Source organism: Chiloscyllium plagiosum, chromosome 25 (assembly GCF_004010195.1).
Source record: "Chiloscyllium plagiosum isolate BGI_BamShark_2017 chromosome 25, ASM401019v2, whole genome shotgun sequence".
Lineage (NCBI taxonomy): Eukaryota > Metazoa > Chordata > Chondrichthyes > Orectolobiformes > Hemiscylliidae > Chiloscyllium > Chiloscyllium plagiosum.
Window position 1 is genome coordinate 25,548,207 of NC_057734.1, and position 21,907 is coordinate 25,570,113.

At 39.7% G+C, this 21,907-nt stretch overlaps 1 protein-coding gene across 6 annotated transcripts in view; it reads left to right on the top strand.

Moving 5' to 3' along the window:
- The window catches only part of tmem120b (transmembrane protein 120B), a 69,906-nt gene that overhangs the window by 31,014 nt on the left and 16,985 nt on the right, over window positions 1-21,907 (top strand). For all 6 annotated transcript variants that reach the window (XM_043715741.1, XM_043715736.1, XM_043715735.1 and 3 more), the window contains 2 exons: window positions 4,462-4,554; window positions 8,196-8,285. In XM_043715741.1, coding sequence (XP_043571676.1) covers window positions 4,462-4,554; window positions 8,196-8,285 — 183 coding nt within the window. The remainder of the gene's footprint in view (window positions 1-4,461; window positions 4,555-8,195; window positions 8,286-21,907) is intronic.

Here is a 21,907-nt window from a genome sequence, read left to right on the forward strand (position 1 = left end):
AAATGTCCAGAAGGTGCCATGTGACATCCAAAAAATCAAGCAAGCTACTGAATTAAATTCAGTACAAAACTTCCTAGACTTCCCCACTGTCCTGGCTCCTGCATTTCATTATGAACAAGCTCTGGGGTTTTCTCCTAACCGAAGACCATTGGTGCACTCCATTGAGCTGATGCCAGAAGAACTACAGTCATACAAGCTGGCATTAATTGGTTTCAAATGGACTGATTTGTTAGAAATTTTATTTGCTTTCTTGTTTTACTGAACATACCCAACAGCATTCTCCTCTACTTCAAGCCAACCATCTGAAGCATACTCCAGTTAATGAAAATCATTGCACTATAGCTCTGCTGTCACTCTGCATTATTCCTAAAATAAGGCCATTCCATAAAGGTCACTCAGTAATTGCATAGTATCCTTGTAAAGCCTATGGTAAAGCTTAAGATGCCCATATTTATTTACAATACTTTAGTTTGATGTAGATTTTGCTTTTGATGCTTTAAGATAACTAACAAAGCCCCCTTTGCCCACTAGGTCATAGAACATAGAACATTACAGCACAGTATAGGCCTTTTGATGTTGCACCGTCCTGTGAAACTAATCCGAAGCCCATCTAATCTACAGTATTCCATTATCATCCATATGTTTATCCAATGACCACTTAAATGCCCTTAAAGTTGGTGAGTCTACTACTGTTGCAGGCAGGACATTAGTAAAGAACCTACCCCTGACATCAGTCCTATATCTATCACCCCTCAATGTAAAGCTATGTCCCCTTGTGCTTGCCATCACCATCCAAGGAAAAAGGCTCTCACTGCGCATCCTATCTAATCCTCTGAACATCTTTGTCTCTACTAAATCACATCTCTAAACTTCTTCTCTCCATCGAAAAATGCCTCAAATCCTCAGCCTTTCCTCAAAGATCTTCCCTACACACCAGGCAACATCCTGGTAAATCTCCTCTGCACCCTCTCCAATGCTTCCACATCCTTCCTATAATGTGGCGACCAGAACTGTACACAATACTCCAAATGTAGCCACACCAGAGTTTTGTACAGCTGCAACATGACCTATTGGCTCCAAAACTCAATCCCTCTACCAATAAAAACCAACACACAGTCTGCCTTCTTAACAACCCTATCAACCTGGGTGACAACTTTGAGTGATCAATGCACATGGACGCAGATCTCTCTGCTCATCCACATGACCAAGAGTCTTACCATTAGCCCAGTACTCTGTATTCCTTTTACTCCTTCCAAAGTGAATCACTTCATACTTTTTTCTGCCTTAAACTCAATTTTCCACCTCTCAGCCCAGCTCTGCAGCTCATCTACATCCCTCTGTAACCTTCAACATCCTTCTGCACTGTCCATAACTCCACCGACCTTAGTGTCATCTGCAAATTTACTATCCTATTCTTCTACGCTGTTATCCAGGTCAATTTTATAAATGACAAACAGAAGTGGCCCGAAAACAGATCTTTGAGGTACACCACTTTTAACTGAGCTTCATTTGATGAACATTTCCAATCAACCACCACCCTCTGTCGTCTTACAACTAGCCAATTTCTGATCCAAACCGCTAAACCGCCCTCAATCCGATGCCTCTGTATTTTCTGCAATAACCTACCATGGGGAACCATATCAAACACTTTACTGAAATCCATATGCACCACATCAACCGCTTTACCATCATCCACCTGTTTCGTCACCTTCTCGAAGAACGAAGTAAGGTTAGTGAGGCGCGACCTACCCTTCACAAAACCAAGTTGACTATTCCTCATCAAATGGTTCCATTCTAGATGTTTATAAATCCTATCTCTTAAATCCTTTCCAACACTTCACCCACAACCGAAATAAGGCTCACTGGTCTGTAACTACCAGGGTCGTCTCTACTCCCCTTCTTGAGCAAGGAACAACGTTTGCTATCCTCCAGTCTACTGGCACAATTCCTGTAGACAATGATGACATAAAGATCAAAGCCAACGGCTCTGCAATCTCCTTCCCAGAGAATCCTAGGATAAATCCCATCAGGCCCAGGAGACTTATCTATTTTTATACTTTCCAGAATTGCTAACCACATCCTTAGGAACTTTCATCCCGTCTAGTCTATTAACCTGTATTCTCCTCAACCACATTGCCTTTTTCCTGTGTGAATACTGATGAAAAGTATTCATTTGGCATCTCTCCTATCTCTTCGGACTTCACACACAACTTCCCATTTCTGTCCTTCACTGACCCTAATCTTGTTCTAGTCATTCTTTTATTCCTGACGTACCTATAGAAAGCTTTAGGGTTTTCCTTGATCCTACATGCCAAAGACTTGGCTTTTAGATCTCTCTTTAGGTTCTTCCTGGCTAACTTGTAGCTCTCAAGCGCCCAAACTGAGCTTTCACATCTCAGCTTTACATAAGATGAGAGATGTTATACTGGTGAGGTCCCTCTTTTCTGTTGGAATATTGTCTAGCTTCACTTTATAAAATTCACATCAAAAATGAGAAGAGAGGGAGATTGAACACCCTAATCATTCTGGTGGAAAGCAAGTGTTAATGTGGCAGAGTTACATTTATAGGTACAGCTGTCTGTAGGGAGAGAAGTAACTGGCCAGTTAAAGGCTCTGGTGCAGCAGAGCACAACCGTAAAACCAGTGCAAGTGAAGCCCAAGCTGACTCCATCACTAACAGACCAACAGTTTTTTTTTAAAAAACAGTTGTCAGTTGCATTTTCCAGTTGCTCTGAATGACATAACTTTGTTCAAGTGTAATGCCCAAGCTGATTTAGTAATTTCAGTGCAAAGCCCAAGAACAACTTCTTCAGACTTGCAATGTACTCTTTTATTGTTTAAAAACAGCTAATAATAATAATGCATTATTTCACTACTGAAGCCGACCAGCTTTCTCAAAACAAAATGTTGTCATAACTTCCAGTTCCTAGAGAATTCTGCTTGGTCATGAGCTGGATAGTATGAAGTTTGTTAAGTATTTCCTAACAATCAGTCAGCAGTGACCCCATTGCAGTTTGCAGTCAAATCAAAACTAGGATTTATTACTGTACAAAAATGTCAGTCAATGCGATCTTGTGAAAATGAGAACAGATTCCACTTAACTTCCATAAATTGGTCTTAAAAAAAACTGGGGGGAGAAATGTGCATTTTTCCATTTCTCAAAAGTCTGAAATACAACTGTTGATTAAATCTCATGGATTAAATACATCCTCATTTTTAGCCAACAGTCTTGTTGCTTTTGGTTTTAGTATAATATCTACCTGCAACCGTTTGAACACAAATAGAATTTACTGTGTTGTATGAATGTTTGCAAACTAGGATTGGAAGAACAGTTCTACAGAGGGTGGTGGTGGAGGGTTGTTTTTCAGACTGGAGGCCTGTGACCAGTGGAGTGCCACAATGATCAGTACTGGGTCCACTACTTTTCATCATTTATATAAATGATTTGGACGTGAGCATAAGAGGTATAGCAAGTAAGTTTGCAGATGACACCAAAATTGGAGGTGTAGTGGACATCCAAGAAAGTTGCCTCAGATTACACCAGGATCTTGAGATATGGGCCAATGGGCTGAGAAGTGGCAGATGGAGTTTAATTCAGATAAATGTGAGGTGCTGCATTTTGGGAAAGCTAATCTTAGCAGGACTTGTACACTTAATGGTAAGGTCCTAGGGACTGTTGCTGAACAAAGAGACCTTGGAGTGCAGGTTCACAGGTCCTTGAAAGTAGAGCTGCAGCTAGATAGGTTAGTGAAGAGGGCATTTGGTATGCTTTCCTTTATTGGTCAGAGTACAGAAATTGGGAGGTCATGTTGCAGCTATACAGGACATTGGTTAGGCCACTGTTAGAATATTGCATGCAATTCTGGTCTCCTTCCTATCAGAAGCATATTGTGAAACTTGAAAGGGTTCAGGAAAGATTTACAAGGATGTTGCTAGGGTTGGAGGATTCGAGCTATAGGGTTGAATAGGTTGGGGCTATTTTCCCTGGAACATCGGCGACTGAGGGGGAAACCTTGTAGAGGTTTATAAAATCATGAGGGGCATGGATAGGATAAATAGACAAAGTCTTTTCCCTGGAGTGGGGGAGTCCAGAACTAGAGGGCATAGGTTGAGGGTGAGAGGGGAAAGATATAAATGAGACCCATGGAACAACTTTTTCACGTAGAGGGTAATACGTGCATGGAATGAGCTGCCAGAGGAAGTGGTGGAGGCTAGTACAATTGCAACATTTAAAAGGCAATAGGAAGGGTTTGAAGGGATATGGGCCGGGTGCTGGCAGGTGGGACTCGATTGGGTTGGGATATCTGGTCGACATGGACGAGTAGGACCGAAGGGTCTGTTTCCGTGCTGTACATCTCTATGACTCTAGTTCTAAAACTGAAAGAACAGAAAGTCTATAGTTTGTTCCAATCCATTAGGGTTCAAAAATCTTAACCATTGTTTCCAACAATGTTTTCACAGGTTTGCCTACAAAGACGAATATGAAAAATTCAAACTTTATTTGACCATCATCTTGTTACTTGGTGCGATATCTTGTATGTTTCTTCTGAATAGGTAAAGGTTTTGTTTTATCCAGTAAAATTGAGTTTTTAAATGTTAGCTGAAATTTGGACGTGAAACAATTCAATCGTGCTGATTATTGCATGATGGGCTGTTCTATATAAACGTGTTGCTGGAAAAGCGCAGCAGGTCAGGCAGCATCCAGGGAACAGGAGAATCGACGTTTCCTGAAGAAGGGCTTATGCCCGAAACGGCGATTCTCCTGTTTCCTGGATGCTGCCTGACCTGCTGCGCTTTTCCAGCAACACATTTTCAGCTCTGATCTCCAGCATCTGCAGACCTCACTTTCTCCTGTTTTATATAAATGTTGTGCTTTGCTTTTAAGTTATTTATACAACTGAGAAGAACCAAGTATTGGTAATACTGGAAATGTTTAATTTTAACCCAATATCAGCTTTTTGCATTAGCTCAATACACAAAATATAGCTCCCTTACTTACTCCCAAAATAATGTGCTTTATCTCAAACTGCAAAGGAGAATTCTAAATTGCACGAACTGAGTTTTCTTGCATTCTTCATAGTGTCTGGCTTTTTGAGTAAGACCTCCCGGTTTTATGGCCAGTCAAATTACAACCGACAGTAATAATCAGCACAAGTTCTACTAATAACCTACGATCCATAAAAAAAAAGTATTGTGACTGCTCAAATTCCATATACTCTGACCCTTGAAATTACCAAACAGAATTACATTACATTTGAACGCAAACTTCTACGTTGAAGTGACAAAGTTTCAATCCAGTCCATAGAAACATGGTGTTAATCTTAGATTAACACACTTTTTTTGAGTTTACAAAATGTTTTTTGCTTTTATGTATGTAATTCAGTTTTTAAAAATCTGTTCCAGAAAAATTCTGTTATTTTGCTTTTGGTTATATATGCTACTTTTTAAGAGAAAATCAAAGAACACTGTTTATACAGAGCAGCCCTTTTGGGCAGTGTCTAAAATGATTGATTCATTTAAATTTTGCAATGCATAAAATTTACTTACATAATTTAGCATCAGTTAAAATTTCCAGGGAGACCGAAGAAAGAGCAATAAGGGCAAAAACAAAATACATGATGGGAAATTTTTAAAAACGTGATAGGCCAGGAATTCAGTGACAAGAATCTAATAGGGCCACAGTGCGGGAAAAAAAATGCAAATGGAACTAAGAATAGAACAAAGAAGAACAAAGAAAACTTACAGCCCAGGAACAGGCCCTTCGGCCCTCAAAGCCTGAGCCGATCCAAATCTACTGTCTAAACCTGTTGGCCAATTCCTAAGCATCTGTATCCCTCTGCTCCCCCCATGCATCTGTCCAGACCCCTCTTAAATGAATCTACCGTGCCTGCCTCTACCACCTCTGCAGGCAACGCGTTCCAGACACCCACCACCCTCTGTGTAAAGTACTTGCCACGTGTATCCCCCTTAAACTTTTCACCTCTCACCTTGAAAGAGTGATCTCTCATTATTGAATCCTTCACCCTGGGAAAAAGCTTATCTCTATCTACCCTGTCTATACCCTTCATGATTTTGTAAACCTCAATCTCCTTTTTTCTAATGAAAACAAACCTAACCTAATCAACTTCTCTTCATAGCTAGCACCTTCCATACCAGGCAACATCCTCATAAACCTTCTCTGCATCCAAAGCATCCACATCCTTATGGTAATGTGGCAACTAGAACTGTACACAGTATTTTAAATGCAGCCGAACCAATGTCTTGTACAATTTTAACATGACCTGCTAGCTCTTATACTCAATACCCTGTCCGATGAAGGCAGGCATACCATATGCCTTCTTGACCACTTTATCCACCTGGCTACAACCTTCAGGGTACAATGGACCTGCATTCCCAGATCTCTCTGCCCATCAACTTTTCTCAACGCTCTTCTGTTTATTCTATAATTCACTCTAGAATTAGACTTGCCTAAATGCATCACCTCACATTTGTCTGGATTGAACTCCATCTGCCACTTTTCCGCCCAACTCTCCAGTCTATCTATATTCTCCTGTATTCTTTGACAGTCCCTTATGCTTTCTGCTACTCCACCAATCTTCGTGTCTTCTACAAACTTGCTGATCATACCAACAGTGCCCTCTTCCAGATCATTTATGTATATCACAAACAACAGTGGCCCCAGCACTGATCCCTGTGGAACACCACTGGTCACCTTTCTCCATTTCAAGAAACTCTCTTCAACTACTGCTCTCTGTCTTCTGTTGCTCAATCAGTTCTTTATCCATCTAGCTAGAACACCCTGCACACCATGTGACTTCACGTTCTCTATTAGAGGAGTGAGCTGACTATGAAAAATTAGGGAATATTACATGAAGGGATAATGGTGGATAGGCAATGGCAAACGTTTTAGAGTGCCTAGAGGAATTGCAATAATCGCTCATTCCTGTCTAGCACAAAAATAAAATTGGAAGGGTGGCCTGACCATGGCTATGAAGGACATTTTAATATTAATAAGGAAGGAGCATACATATTTGCCAGAAAGAAGCAGCAAACCTGAAGGTTGAGCGCAGCTTAAATTTCAACAAAAGGAGGATAAAAGGATTGAGTGGGAGAAAGGGATCGAAAGAGATTTAGTGGGAGAAAAGAGTAAGCATCCAAGAAATGTACAAACTGATTGTAAAGTGCGCAGAGGAAAAGCCTAATGAAGGCAAATTTACGTCCCATACATTCAGAAACTGGAAAGTTATAAAGGGGAACAAAAAGACGGCAGACCAATTAAATACATACTATGGTTCTATCTTGAAAACTGAGGACATAATGTCCCAAAAATGTTGAGGAACACAAGGTCTAGTATAGCTTTTTTTTTTGGGAGTCAGTGTTGGTTTTGCTAATTATCCCTTTTGTGCAATTTTTAAAACGCAAGCATGAATTTAATTTTTGCTGACAACTTGCTAAGTTGATTCTGTGTCTAGTGGCTAAAATGATTTATTGGCCTAATTTCATATTTTATAAATATATCAGATTAGGACATGTTTGAGTGCAAGATGCACCATTTTTATATTATTAGCATTAAAAGTGCTAGATAAATTGTTACCTAATATTCGTTCTGTCACAGCAACCTGGAAGTCCCCACACAAACAATGCACAAATTAACATCTTTAAATTACTGCACATGTGGCTATGCAGAAATAGGTTTAAAGGGATTGTATACTTTGAAATCAACCATATACTTAAACAAAAAAGTTAGAGAGAAAGTTGCTCACTGAATGAAGCTAATCAGTTGTGTAACATGTATTCCATTGGAAATAGGGTCAGTTTGCTGGATGAAAGGTAAAAATTGATAACTACAACTACCTGTGTTGGTAAAGACTGCAAAATTATTCATTTACTTCAAATATAAAAAAGCAAGTTTGATTGTACAGACTTCATCAGTAAGGAACTCCACTGCTACAAGCCCAATCATGGCTTGATTACTCCATTTCTAATAAAGGTTACTTGTTTTTGTTGAAAATGTGTTGCTGGAAAAGCGCAGCAGGTCAGGCAGCATCCAAGGAGCAAGAGAATCGACGTTTCGGGGATGAGCCCTTCTTCAGGAAAGGAAAGCCCTTCCTGCTGCGCTTTTCCAGCAACACATTTTCAGCTCTGATCTCCAGCATCTGCAGTCCTCACTTTCTCCTTCTTGTTTTTGTTACCAGGGTAATTGATGAAATCTTTAATTTTCTGCTGGTCTGGTATTACTGCACATTAACAATAAGAGAGAGTGTGCTCATCAGCAATGGATCAAGGTAATATGACACATTGTTATTTTTGGTACTTTTTCCAAATTATTTTGACAATTAACGCTTCATTTTTGTATCATCAAAAAAAGTTTTAATTATTCCGCAGGATAAGCTCTACAGATACATCTTAACTCTAAGATCAGAACACATAGAAGCAGAAGTAGGCCATTGAGTCTGCTGTGCCATTTAATGAGATCGTGGCTGATCTGATAACCTTCAACTCCACTTTCCTGCCTTTTCGCTATAACCTTTGATTCCTTTACTGATTTAAAAAATCTACAGCAAACCTTTTTTTGTTTTAATTGACACCTAATGAATAGGCACTCTTGATAAACTGGCAAAAATTTATACACCTGAAATACTACAAGTTTTACTATATTATCATGATGTCCAAGTAGTCAGTTGTGGGTATGAGTGAGAAAGCTCTCTTCTGGTAAGTTTTTTATTTAAGGCAAAGTTGCATTATTATTTCAGTGATTTATGCTGTAGGTACCGAATAAGTGATGTGTATACCCCCGCATTACATTTTTATGACTTAGTGTGTGTTTTTACATTGATTATCTGGATCTCTTGAACAGCTGGCATATTTGATCAACTAGCACACTCCTGGTTCCATAGGTGTCAATTAATAAAAAGGTTGCTGTATCTCCACTTTGAATAAAATTAATGACAGCCTTGAGAACCCCAAACAGGAAAGAATTCCACACATTCGCTATCCTCTGAGAGAAGAAATTCCTCCTCCTGTCTGTCTTAACTATATGTCCCTTTATTCTGCGATTATGCCCTCTGGCCCTATACTGTCCCACAAGAGGAAACAATCTTTCCACATCTACCCTGTTAAGTTCCCTAAGAATCATGTTTCAATATGGCAGCATAGTGGCTCAGTTGTTAGCACTGCTGTCTCACAGTGCCAGGGGCCTGGGTTTAATTCCAGCCTCAGGTGACTGTCTGTGAGGCGTTTGCACATTCTCCATATCTGTGTGCGTGCTCCAGTTTCCTTCCAAAGTGCAAAATGTACAAGTTAGATGAATTGGCTGTGCTAAATTGCCCATAGTGTTCAGGGATGTGTAGGTTCGGTGCATTAGTCTGGTAAATATAGGGTAGGGGGAATGGGTCAGGGTGGGTTCCTCTTCAGTGGGTTGGTGTGGACCTGTTGGACTGTAGGCCCTGTTTCCACACTGTAGGGATTCTATGATTCTATAAATATGATCGCATGTTCCATTTGATTACAGACCCAACCAACTCAACCTTCCCTCCAAAGACCTTTGTTGGAAAAACCCATCTAATGTCCTTTTAGGGAAGAAAACTGCCATCCTTACTTGGTCTGGCCTACATGTGATTCCAGACCCACAACAATATGGTTGACTCTCTTGGGAATCGGCAACGTTAACTAGCAACGTTCATCTCCCGTGAATGAAGTTTTTTTTTGAAAACTCCATATCTGGCATCAACCAAGATAAACTTTGGTGGACTGCCTCCAATGTCAGTACATCTTTCCCTAGGTAAAGGGCCCAAAGCTGTTTACAATATTGCAGCTGTGGTGTGGCTATTGTCTAGTATAGTTTTAGCAAAACTTCCCTACTTTTATACTCCTACCTTCTCATTTTAAAGTTAATAGTATGGTTAGATAACTATAATTTTAGACTTTGTTTCAAAAAATATATATTTATGGTCACTATCAATGGTACTTTAGGTCCTTCTGTACCTATACTAGAAAGCTAGCTTAACTTTACGGTAACCATGGGAGAAGGATTGCTGTATGATCTAAATTTCAGAATTGTACATGAATATTGCTTTCAAAGACTGATCCAAACTTGTCATTTAATTGGAATTGAGAGTGTTATTATACAATGCAAAGAAAGTGTTGATGTTGCTCCACCTTTTCCACTACCAGCCCCTGATATAATGTTGTTACCCCAAAGCATATGTGCAAGGGATCCAAAACAAGGACGACATTGTAATACTATTTATGAAATAAATTATTTCCAATAATGATATGGATTAAAGAGTTGAGACATCAATTTAAGGATGTAGGACTTGAGAGCAAGAGTGGCCATTTGGCCCTTCAAACCTATTCTACAATTCAGTAAAATCATGGCTGATCTGATTGTGGTTTCAGCACTGTTTTCCTTCCTGCATTATTCTCTTATTCTTAAACACCTGTTCAGTATCCTAATGTATAGTTTATCTTCTAAAACTATAAGTGACTTTTATTACCATGGGCCTTGAGTGTACAGCAGACCAACAGTGTATACAGCATTTTGCAAATAGGATTCTTTTGTGTAAAACAAGTAAAACAAGCTTCTACAGTTATCTGAACAATTATTCATGATCTTAGTTTATGTGCTTGCATCCGGAAAGGATACATCTGATGTTTAGTGCATTTTCAATTTTGTCTGCTGTAAGTCAACATAACAGCCACAAACTCCCAAGAAATTATCTAAACAGTTTCTGAGCAGCATTCCTTGTTTTCTGTGGTTCTTCTGCTGAAGCTACGGCAAATGTGTAAGATCATTTCAGAGGAAGTTTAATCCCTTGGTTAGCTTGTTATTTTTTGTGTGGTCTCCTTTTCGCATCTTGAATCTAAGAAACTATTGCATTTTGGTAAACCAAACAAGGGCAAGACTTGCAATTAAAAGTAGGACCTTGGATAGTGCTGTAGAACAGAGACCTTGATGTTCTTGTTTTGTGTCACATTTCGATGGTGGTTAAAAAGGTATTTAGCACACTTGCCTTCATTACTCAGACCTTTGAGTATAGAAGCTAGAATGTCATGTTGAGGTTGTCCAGGACGATGATAAGGCCTTTTATGGACTACTGTGTATAGTTCTGGTCGCCCTGTTATAGGAACAATATTACTAAGCTAGAGAGGATTCAGAAAAGATTTACCAGCCTGTTGCTGGGAATGGATGGTTTGAGTTATAGAGAGAGGCTGAATAGGCTGGGACATTTTTCATTGGCATGTGGGAGGTTGAGTGACCTTTTATAGAGGAGAAAGTGAGGTCTGCAGACGCTGGAGATCAAAGCTGAAACTTTATTGCTGGAACAGCACAGCAGGTCAGGCAGCATCTAGGGAAGCTGTGCTGTTCCAGCAATAAAGTTTCAGCTTTGACCTTTTATAGAAGTTTATAAAATCATGAGGGGCAGCTAAGGTGACTGGCAGGTGTCTTTTCCGTAGGGTTGGGGATTTCAAAACTGAGGGCATATTTTTAAGGTGACAGGAGAAAGCGTTAACAAAGCTTTAACAAGACAAGACATGGAAAATTATAGGCCGATTAGCCAAACCTCAGTTGTGGGTAAAATTCTAGAATCCATCGTTAAGGATAAGATTTCTAAATTCTTTGAAGTACATAGTCGAATTAGAACAAGTCAGCATGGATTTAGTAAGGCGAGGTCATGCCTGTCAAACCTGTTAGAATTCTTTGAAGAGGTAACAAGTAGGTTAGACCAGGGAAACTTAGTGGATATTATCCAGCTAGACTTCCAAAAGGCCTTTGATAAGGTGCCTCACGGGAGGCTGCTAAGGGCCATGGTGTTTGAGTTGAGCTACTGGATTGAAGATTGGCTGTCTGACAGAAGGCCGAGAGTTGGGATAAAAGGTTCTTTTTCGGAATGGCAGCTGATGACAAGTGGTGTCCCGCAGGGTTCAGTGTTGGGGGCTGCGGGTGCTCACTTTTATATCGAAGTGATCTGGACAAGGAGATGGGGGCATTCTAGCGAAGTTCGCCAATGATATGAAATTAAGTGGACAGGCAGATGGTTCTGAAAAGGTGAGGAGGCTACAGAAAGGTTTAGACAATTTAACAGCATGGTCCAAGAAATGGCTGATGAAATTCAATGTGAGCTAATGTGAGGTATTGCACTTTGGAAAAGAGAACACAGGCATAGACTATTTTATAAACGGTGAGAAAATTCATAAAGCCAAAGTACAAAGGGATCCAGGAGTGCTAGTCCAGGATTCTCTAAAGATTAACTTGCAGGTTGAGTCCATGGTTAAGAAAGCAAATGTAATATTGTCATTTATCTCAAGAGGTTTGGAATGTAAAAGCAACAATGTGCTACTGAGACTTTATAAAGTTCTGGTTAGGCCCCATGTAAAATACTGTGTCCAGTTTTGGGCCCCACACCTCAGGAAGGACATACTGGCACTGGATGATCCTTGAAATGGTAGGCCTAACATACGATGAATGGCTGAGGATCCTGGGATTGTGTTCATTAGAGGTTAGAAGGTTGAGGGGAGATCTAACAGAAACTTACAAGATAATGTATGGCTTAGAAAGGGTGGGCGCTGGGAAATTGTTTCCATCAGGCAGGGATACTAGGACTCATGGGCACTGCCTTAGAATTAGAGTGGGTCAATTTAGAACTGAAATGGGGAGACATTTCTTCTGGCAGAGAGTGGTGGGCCTGTGGAATTCATTGGCACGGAGCGCAGTGGAGGCCGGGACGTTAAATGCCTTCAAGGCAGAGATTGATAAATTCATAATCTCGTAAGGAATTAAGGGATACGGGGAAGTGGGTAAGTGGTGTTGAAATGCCCATCAGCCATGATTTAATGGCGAAGTGGATTCGATGGGCCAAATGGCCTTAGTTTCCTATTTCTCATGGTCTTCCGGTCAAAGATATATGGAGCAACTTTTTTAGTGGTTTGTATGTGGAATGAATTTCCAAAGGAAGTGGTGGATGTGGATACACTTACAATGTTTAAAAGACGTTTTGGATAAGTACATTAATGAATAAATGTTTAGAAGGATATCAGAGCAGGCAGAGGGGGATTAGTGTTTAGTTTGGGATTATGGTCAGCATGGATTGGTTGGTCGGAAGAATCTCTCTTCTGTGTTGCATGATTCTGACTGTATAACTGATACTCTGCAGCAGAAATACCGTCTACTTTTCCTTCTTAAAATAAAAAACAATAGTACTTCAACACTTAGTATCTCAGCAGAAAAATGTAAGCAGTCTGACACTCTAAGTTCTGAGTGATGTTTCTGACACATAATCCCATAATTTCTGTGCATTGTCACATGCCTTCCTGATCTGGATTACCCGACTAGGTGGGATCATACTTTCTGACTACTATTTTGCCTGTCTGCTAAATTAGCCCACTGATCATCACAGCATGGTTTCTAATTTTGGCATCTGCTCATTAATTAAATAAGATATTTCTGGCTATGAACTTATGAAGTGTTATTAGTACCTTCAGAATAGAAGCCTTATTTAACCCTTCTGACGTAAAGCCAGTCTTCCCACTCTGTCAAAATATGAATTTAGCACATCCAGAGAGCAACATAAAGAGGCCTGACGATTTGATTGAATATTTAGTATGCCATATTTAGACAACTGTATCAAACATTGGAAGCATTACACTTTTGACACATTACAATTGTAGTTACGTAGGAAGTTACAAGTATGGCCAAAATATAAGATTTAGCGCACACACTTAGCACAAGAGCCCACTATTGTCCCATTTGAATATATCTTACCTCTTAGATTGGTAGTTTTTGAGCCAATAGGGAATACGTAATTCCTGAATTTGGATGTAAGCGGAGAAGGCATTATTGGGTGATGTTGCCTTCCTGATTGCTGGAAGGCCCAATATGACATAGCATAAGATTATGGTTGTCCTGATGTCTTAGCAAGATAAGCAAATGAATAGCTGTGATCTCAGGACAGTAACATCTCTTGATATTAATTAATCTTGTTTAGGATAGCAGAGGAGATTATAATCTAATTTCTAACCCCAGAATTAAGAAAGAGAACATTCAATAAGGCTTCTACTCCTGTATCCAACAATTATTGCCATAATCATCTGTGTGGATACATGATTACTTAACACTAGTTTGAATTGGCTGCAGTATTTCCCAAAATTTAATAATCTACCGTACATTCATCTCCATTCAAATGAATAATTGGCACTTACCTCCAACATGTGAAGCTTGGGCAAGAACTTGTGAAACCATATCTCAATAGAGAATGAGAAGGGAGTTAAAAAAAATTATTAATTTCAAAGAGTCATATGGCATAGAAACAGACCCTTTGGTCCAACTAGTCCATGTTGACCATAATCCCTAACTAAACTAGTCCCACCTGCCTGTGCTTGGCCTATATACCTCGAAACATTTCTTATTCATGTACTTATCCAAATGTCTTTGAGACATTCTAACTGTACCTGCATCCACCACTTCCTCTGGCAGTTTATGCCACTGTGTGAAAAAGTTGCCCCTCAGGTCCCTTTTTAAATCTTTATCCTCTAGGTTTGAACTCCACAACACTAGGGCAACAACCTTTTTTTATTCTCCTTGTCTATGCCCCTCGTGATTTTATAAACTCAATAAGGTCACCCTTCAACCTCCTATGCTTCAATGAAAAAAGTCCCAGCCTTTTTTTTTATAATTCAAACCCTCAATTCCCAGCAACATCCAGGAAAATATTTTCTAAACCATCTCCAATTCAATAATATCCTTCCTATAGCAGGGCGACTAGAACTGCGCTCCAGAGGAGACCTCACCAATGTCCTGTACAACCGCAATGTTTCTAGGTCAAGTCAACAAATAAAACTTAAATTCCAATAAGTATAGTGTTCTGCTCAGTGTTTGCCTGTAGGATGAAGGGAATGTCTTGCTCAACCGTTCCTCATCTGTTCGCCCTTTATCCATTTAGAGTTTAGAACAATGCAGGGTGATCTTATTGAAACATAAGATTCTGAGAGGGCTTGAGATGCTGAGAACATGCTTCTTTTTTTGGGGAATCTTCTGGAACCATAATTTCAGAATAACCAGTCTCCCATTCAAGATGAGGACATTCTTCTAAGTTAATCTGTAGAATTCTCCAACCCAGAAAGCAGTGAAGATGAATCACTGAATATATCCAAGGCTGAGTTCAACAGCTTTTTGATCTACAAAGAAATCCAGGGTTATGGGGTTACTCATGAAAGTGGTCCAGACACCACAATCATATCAACCAATGAGAATAGCCCTAACCGATTGAATGGGGGTCAAATGGCCTACTGTTCTATTTCTTATGTTCTTAATACTGCTCAAGTGAACATAAAAATATTTAAATTAGTTGTGGTATTCAGAGAGGTCACAGGATGAATGCTGTATAAAAGGCTCAACTGATGATGAGACCAGAGACACGTTTTAGGTCCATGAAAGAGGGAGTTTATGCTATAAGTAATCACAAATCTTTGCATGTTGTTTTCTATTGATACTGATGATTCCAATCTTGGTAGGGGCAAGTTGAGTAGACAACACAAGAGCAGAGTATAGAATAGACACATGATCTGAAATTTTGACTCCACAATGTTCTTGATTTAGTTTTCGACAAGATCCCATGAGTCAGCCTGATTCAACTTTGTTTCCAATCCAATAGCTTGCACGTGGTACTGTGTGTGAGGCAATTGGTAGGGAAGCACACCAACATTCTAGTTACTTCTGGCACACAGGTGTTATTGCAAAGGTGTTTACTTTCTTCATAATGCAATCCTCAGCTCTCTTAAGCTGTCAGATGAAATCCGAAGCTGCTAGACTTATATTTAAATGGGCAGTCCAGCTTCCTGCGCTTTATCCCATCTCTATTAAATCCAAATGTAGGTGGTCAGGTATGATGTATTCAAGTTTTAACATCACTATCAAGCCAGCATACTTGTTTTTAAGAGTTAAAATTTACCTTTGGCATAATTCAGCCTAATAAATTTCCCAAATAACCTTTCTGTTTGGTTTCAACTTTTTGAAGTGTTTTCATTGAGTAAAAGAGAACGTTATTTTGAGGTTGTACAACACATTGGTGAGGCCTGTTCTGGGATGTTGTGCTCAATTCTGGTCGCTCAGTTATAGGAAGGATATTATCCAGTTCGAGTTCAGAAGAGATTTACAAGGTTGTTGCTGGGTATGGAAAGTTTGAGTTATAAAGAAAGACTAGGGCATTTTTCACTGGAGCATAGGAGGTTGAGAGGTGACCTGAAACAAGTTTATTAAATAATGAGAGGCATAGATAGTTAGTGGTAGTTGTCCTTTCCTTAAGATGGGGAATTTCAAGACAAGAGGGCATGCAGCAGAATACACATACACATATTCCAGTTGTTATCACGTGCCATCTTTTATTTCTTCTGATTTATATGACTGTTCTCCCATCTCCTGTTTTGTTTGAAATATATATTCGTAAAGTTTGGAGAAGAAGTCTTTTAATAATGAATAATCTTTTAATAATGAACAACATGTCATATCACAATGGTTGCAGTTTCCAAAATGTATTTGCTTCAGTATGTTCAGCAATATTAACATCTAAATATGATGTAAATTAAATATAACTACCCATAATTAAGTAATAACTTTACCATGGAATTTATGCAGTGTGAATAATTGTGACCACATTGATAAAATAAATCTTTTATAGTGCAGTTACACCCTCCTACTATTGTGGCAACATAGTGCCTAGGTTTTGCATCTGCAAGCTCAGCCAAAACCGCAGAGAAACTGTCCAGTACACCAGTGTATCTTATGTTACCAGAAGTTTAATTATTTCATTGCAGGCTGAATTACTCTAACATTCAAGCTAAATTGTATCCATATACCTTAATCTCCCAGCATCACTGTTTCAACTGAAGAGTACATTTGCTGTGAAGATTTTCTGTGCAAAATTGCAGTAGATCAACTAAATCAATATTGTCCAATACAGTCGCCAGGAGCCACGTGTGGTTAATTATTAATTCATATGTCTAACTGCATTTTAATTAATTACCCATAGAGCAACTTGTGGCACAATATATCTAGTAAGTATATTTCAAAGAATATTTTTGGACCCCTAGAAAAATCTCACAAACTGCTCTTTGACACTGAACCATTGTTATATTTCTGTGGTATTATTGAATTGCCGCAATTTATAACTGACAATTAATACTTTTTCAGTCGGACTCTGATCCCTGGATTTGATTATGCCAAAAGAAAATGAGCAATTATTGATAGGGGCACAGACTTTTGTTTTATCACCAAACTAAAACTACTGACTAACTGTCACACCCAAGCCTTTACTAGTATTGGTACAAAGTCCTGTCAGTAAAGCACAGAACAGCTAGTTTGGTCAAGTGACCAGCTGCAGTAAAATTACTAGGATTACTAGAATAATCAAGTTACTTTCGATAAATTTGAAAGGATATAATTGTCTAATTAGACTTAATTGTCCAGTTGAAAGGATGAAATATAATCATCAATTGTTCTGTTCAAAAAAGTGTTTGAAATTCAGAATTTTTTTATTTGTTCATCAGATGTGGGCATCACTGGCAGGATAATTGGCCATCTGTAATTGTCCTTGAGAAGCTGGTAGTGAGCCACTGCCTTGAACTACCGAGTAGGTAATGATAGGGAGTTCCAGGTTTTAACCCACTGACCATGAAGAAATACAGGTACACAATCCTTTATCCAAAATCCTTGGGGCCAGTTGTTTATCGGAATTTTTCAGATTTCAGAATAAATGACATTTTTCACAGTGAAATAAAATAATTACCTTTCAGCAGATACACGTGTGAAATAGTACGAGGGCTGAGACACAATTGACAGCTGCGAGTACTGGGCCACACCACCACATCTGAGTGAGGTGGTTCGAGTGGGTGTGGAGTTGGGTCACCTGTTAGCACACTAAAATGACATTCCGCACTGCATGAAAAAGTTTTGGATTTCTGAGCTTTTCAGATTTCAGATTTTTGGATAAAGGATTGTGTACCTGTACCAATTTTATAGTTCTAAATCAGGATAGCATGTGACTTGGAGGGAAGCTGACATCCCGATGAGTATGCACCTTGTGTAAAATTGCACATTTGAATGTGGTGTTAAGAAACCTCACTGCATCCTGTAGGTACTGCATATGGCAGCCATGGTGTGCCCATAGTGGAGAGAGTACATGTTCAATGTGGTAGATAAAGTGCTAATCAAGAAGCCAGCTTTTACTTAGATGGTGTCAAATTTCTTGGTTTTTTTTTTGGAGGTTTATATCCAAGTTCGGGAAGAATATTTCATCACTTGTTCTTTGTAGATGGTGGAAACATTTTGGAAAGTCAGGAGTACTTGCAGCAGAATATCCAGTCTTTGATAACTACAGTATTTACATGGTTGATCAAGTTAATGTTCTTTATTCCTCGGTATTAGATGATGGTGTTGGACTTAGCAATGTTAATGCTATTGAATGTCAAGGAGAAGTGATTAGACTCCCATTACGAGAGGTTATTTTGCCTGGCACTTCCATTGTATGAATGTTAGTTATCATTACAAGCTAAACGCTGAATGTTTTCTTGGTCATAACATGTTGCATGTGTGTATAGATTGCTTCTGAGAAAATTCTGGTTTCCTTCCTATCAGAAGGATGTTGTGAAACTTGAAAGGGTTCAGAAAAGATTTACAAGGCTGTTGCCAGGGTTGCAGGATTTGAGCTATAGGGAGACGTTGAACAGGCTGGGGCTGTTTTCCTGGAACATCAGAGGTTGACTGGTGACCTTAAAGAGGTTTATAAAATCATGAGGGGCATGGCTAGGGTAACTAGACAAGGTCCTTTCCCTGGGTTTAGAGTGAGAGGGGAAAGAGACCTAAGTGGCAACTTTTTCACGCAGAGGGTGGTGTGTCTGTGTGGAATGAGCTGCCAGAGGAAGTGGTGGAGGCTAGTACAATTGCAACATTTAAATGGCATCTGGATGGGTAGATGAATAGGAAGGGTTTGGAGGGATATGGGCCGGGTACTGGCAGGTGGAACTAGATTGGGTTGGGATATCTGGTCGGCATGGACAGGTTGGACAGAAGGGTCTGTTTCCATACTGTACATATCTATGACTCGGTGTAAATGATAGTGAGCAACCTGCAATCATTAAACAGCCTCACTTCTTGGAGGGAAAGTCACTAAAGAAAATGAAGATGGTTGATGCTAGTGCATACCCCTGAACAACTGTCTGGGGGTTATGCTATTTGACCCACTAATGTCATCTTTTGTGCTACATATTAGTTCAACCAGTTCCCACCCTCCATTCACATTGATTTCAGTTTTGTTAAAGTTCCTTGATGCCACAATTGGTCAAATAATGCTTTAATTTCATCCTTGGAATTCAGCTCTTTTTTTTTGTCTGTATCTGAACCAAAGCTGTAATGACATCTGGAAGCAAGTGATCCTAGTAAAACCTAAACTTGGAATCAGTGTGCAGGTAATTGGCAAATGCTGCTTAATAGCACTGTCAAGGGCACCTTCTGTTTCTTTCCTGATGCTGAGAGTAGACAGGGGTAATTGGCCAGACTGCTTTTCATGGCTAGGACATAACTGAACAGTTTTCTGTTTGGTTGGGTAGAAGTCAGCTTTGTAGCTGTTCTGAAATGGCTTGTCTAGAGATGCAGCTTGTTCAGAAGCACAGGTCTATACTAATAGAGAAAATATGTTGTTTTCCGTAGGTTTTGGTTTTTTTGCTGGATCCCATGTGTTTAAGCTGTGTGATTATTGTGGGATGAACTAAATTGGGTTTAGACTGACATCCTTAGTTACATTGATCTCCTAAGAGGCCAAGATGATCATTCATTCAGGACTTGCGGCTGTACAGGACACTGGTTAGGCCATTTTGGAATATTGCGTGCAATTCTGGTCTCCTTCCTATCAGAAAGATGTTGTCAAACTTGAAAGGGTTCAGAAAAGATTTACAAGAATGTTGCCAGGGTTGGAGGATTTGAGCTGTAGGGAGAGGCTGAACAGGCTGAGGCTGTTTTCCCTGGAGCGTTGGAGGCTGAGGGGTGACCTTATAGAGGTTTACAAAATTATGAGGGGCTTGGGTAGGGAAAGAGGGATAGGGTAAATAGGGAAAGTCTTTTCCCTGGGGTGTGGGAGTCCAGAACTAGAGGGCATAGGTTGAGGGTGAGAGGGGAAAGATATAAAAGAGACCTAAGGGGCAACGTTTTCATGTAGAGGATGGTACGAGTATGGAATGAGCTGCCAGAGGAAGTGGTGGAGGCTGGTACAATTGCTGGTACATTTAAGAGGCATTTGGAAAGGTATATGAATAGGAAGGGTTTGGAGGGTTATTGGCCGGGTGCTGGCAGGTGGGTCTAGATTGGGTTGGGATATCTGGTCAGCATGGATGGGTTGGACTGAAGGGTCTGTTTCCATGCTGTACATCTCTATAACTCTATGACTCTAAATATGTCAGCTTTCTCTTATTCCGTCTCCTGGTTTGTTGAATTCCTTAGTCCGTTGGGAATACCTCTTCGCTTTGTTGATTAAATGCCCACCACCATTCATAGCTGGATATGGCAAGTGTGCAGAGCTTCAATATGATTCATAGATGTTGAATCACTTGGTTCCTCACTAAAACCTGTTGCTGATGGTGTTTATTGTGCATGCGGTCCTGTGTTGCTTCACTGAGTTGGCTGCTCATTCTTAGGGTATGCCTGACACCTCTCAGTAAGCTAGTGTTAATCTCCTAGCTTGATGCTAATGGTAAAGTGTGGAATGCAAGGTTGCTAGTATCCCACAGTGTATCATGGGAGTCCAGTTTTGGGTTGCAGAATTGTCTTGAATCACAGTTTGTCACACTAAGTGCCACACAACACCAAAGGAAGATGTTCTCCGTGTCAAGACAGGACTCTACCAATACTAACCTGGACAGAGATAGCTGCGACAGATGGATTGATTCGTGTAAACAAAGTCAAGCAGCTTTTGCCTTTGTTAAGTTGTTTAACGTCTGCAGCTTGCCAGTATGATGGCTGTGTTTCTCAGGTAGTGGTGCTACCATGGCACTCTTGGTGATGGATGTTGAAACTCATTGTGAATTCTCTCTTCACCACCCACCCCCAAAGTGGTTGCTGGTTTTTGTGTTGCTTTTGGGTGGCACACGAAGGAGTACTGTTTCTTCATGTGGTAGATTAAGACATACTGGTCCATTCTTGATGTCAAGAGTCCAGATAGAGTCAGAATACAAGTGTTGAGTACCTCCTTCCGGTCACATAATGTGACTTTATACACATTATTGCCATGTCATTTCTCGTGGGTCTGTCCTGCCTTTTCGTCAGAACATGTATGGTGACGAAGGCCTGAGATGTTGAGCCACAATCACAGAATCAAAGCTGGACATTCATGATGTGATATTAGCAGCATTACATATCCTACCTTCCCTGTTTTTATCAAGGGAATAAATGCTCGCATTAATATCAAGCAGGACTTACTCGTCATTAACAAAGCTGTTGCTCAAATGGTATGTTATATCAGTGTTGACACAACCCCAGATTTGGTGTAGAGGATCTTGCAGAGTTAACTTGCCTGGATACATCTTTGATGTTTTCAGTGCTTGGGTCAATGCTGGATGGTTTGATTTAATTTATTATGAAACTTTTCCTTATAACACCTGCCTTCCATAGAATGACTTAATCAGCCAAGAAGTTGCATACAGGTCAGATGGTGTAAAGACAGGCTTTCTTTCCTAAAAGATGTTTGTAAAGCAGAGATTTTTTTACAACAATCCAATAATTTCATGTTTGGCATTACTGAAATTAGCTTTTATTGTAGATTCAATTCATTATCTGAATTTAAATTCCCAAGCTGCTCAGTAAATTTGTAATTTGTGTCTTGGTTTTATTAATCCAGGTGTTTGGATTATAAATTCAGTCATGTTA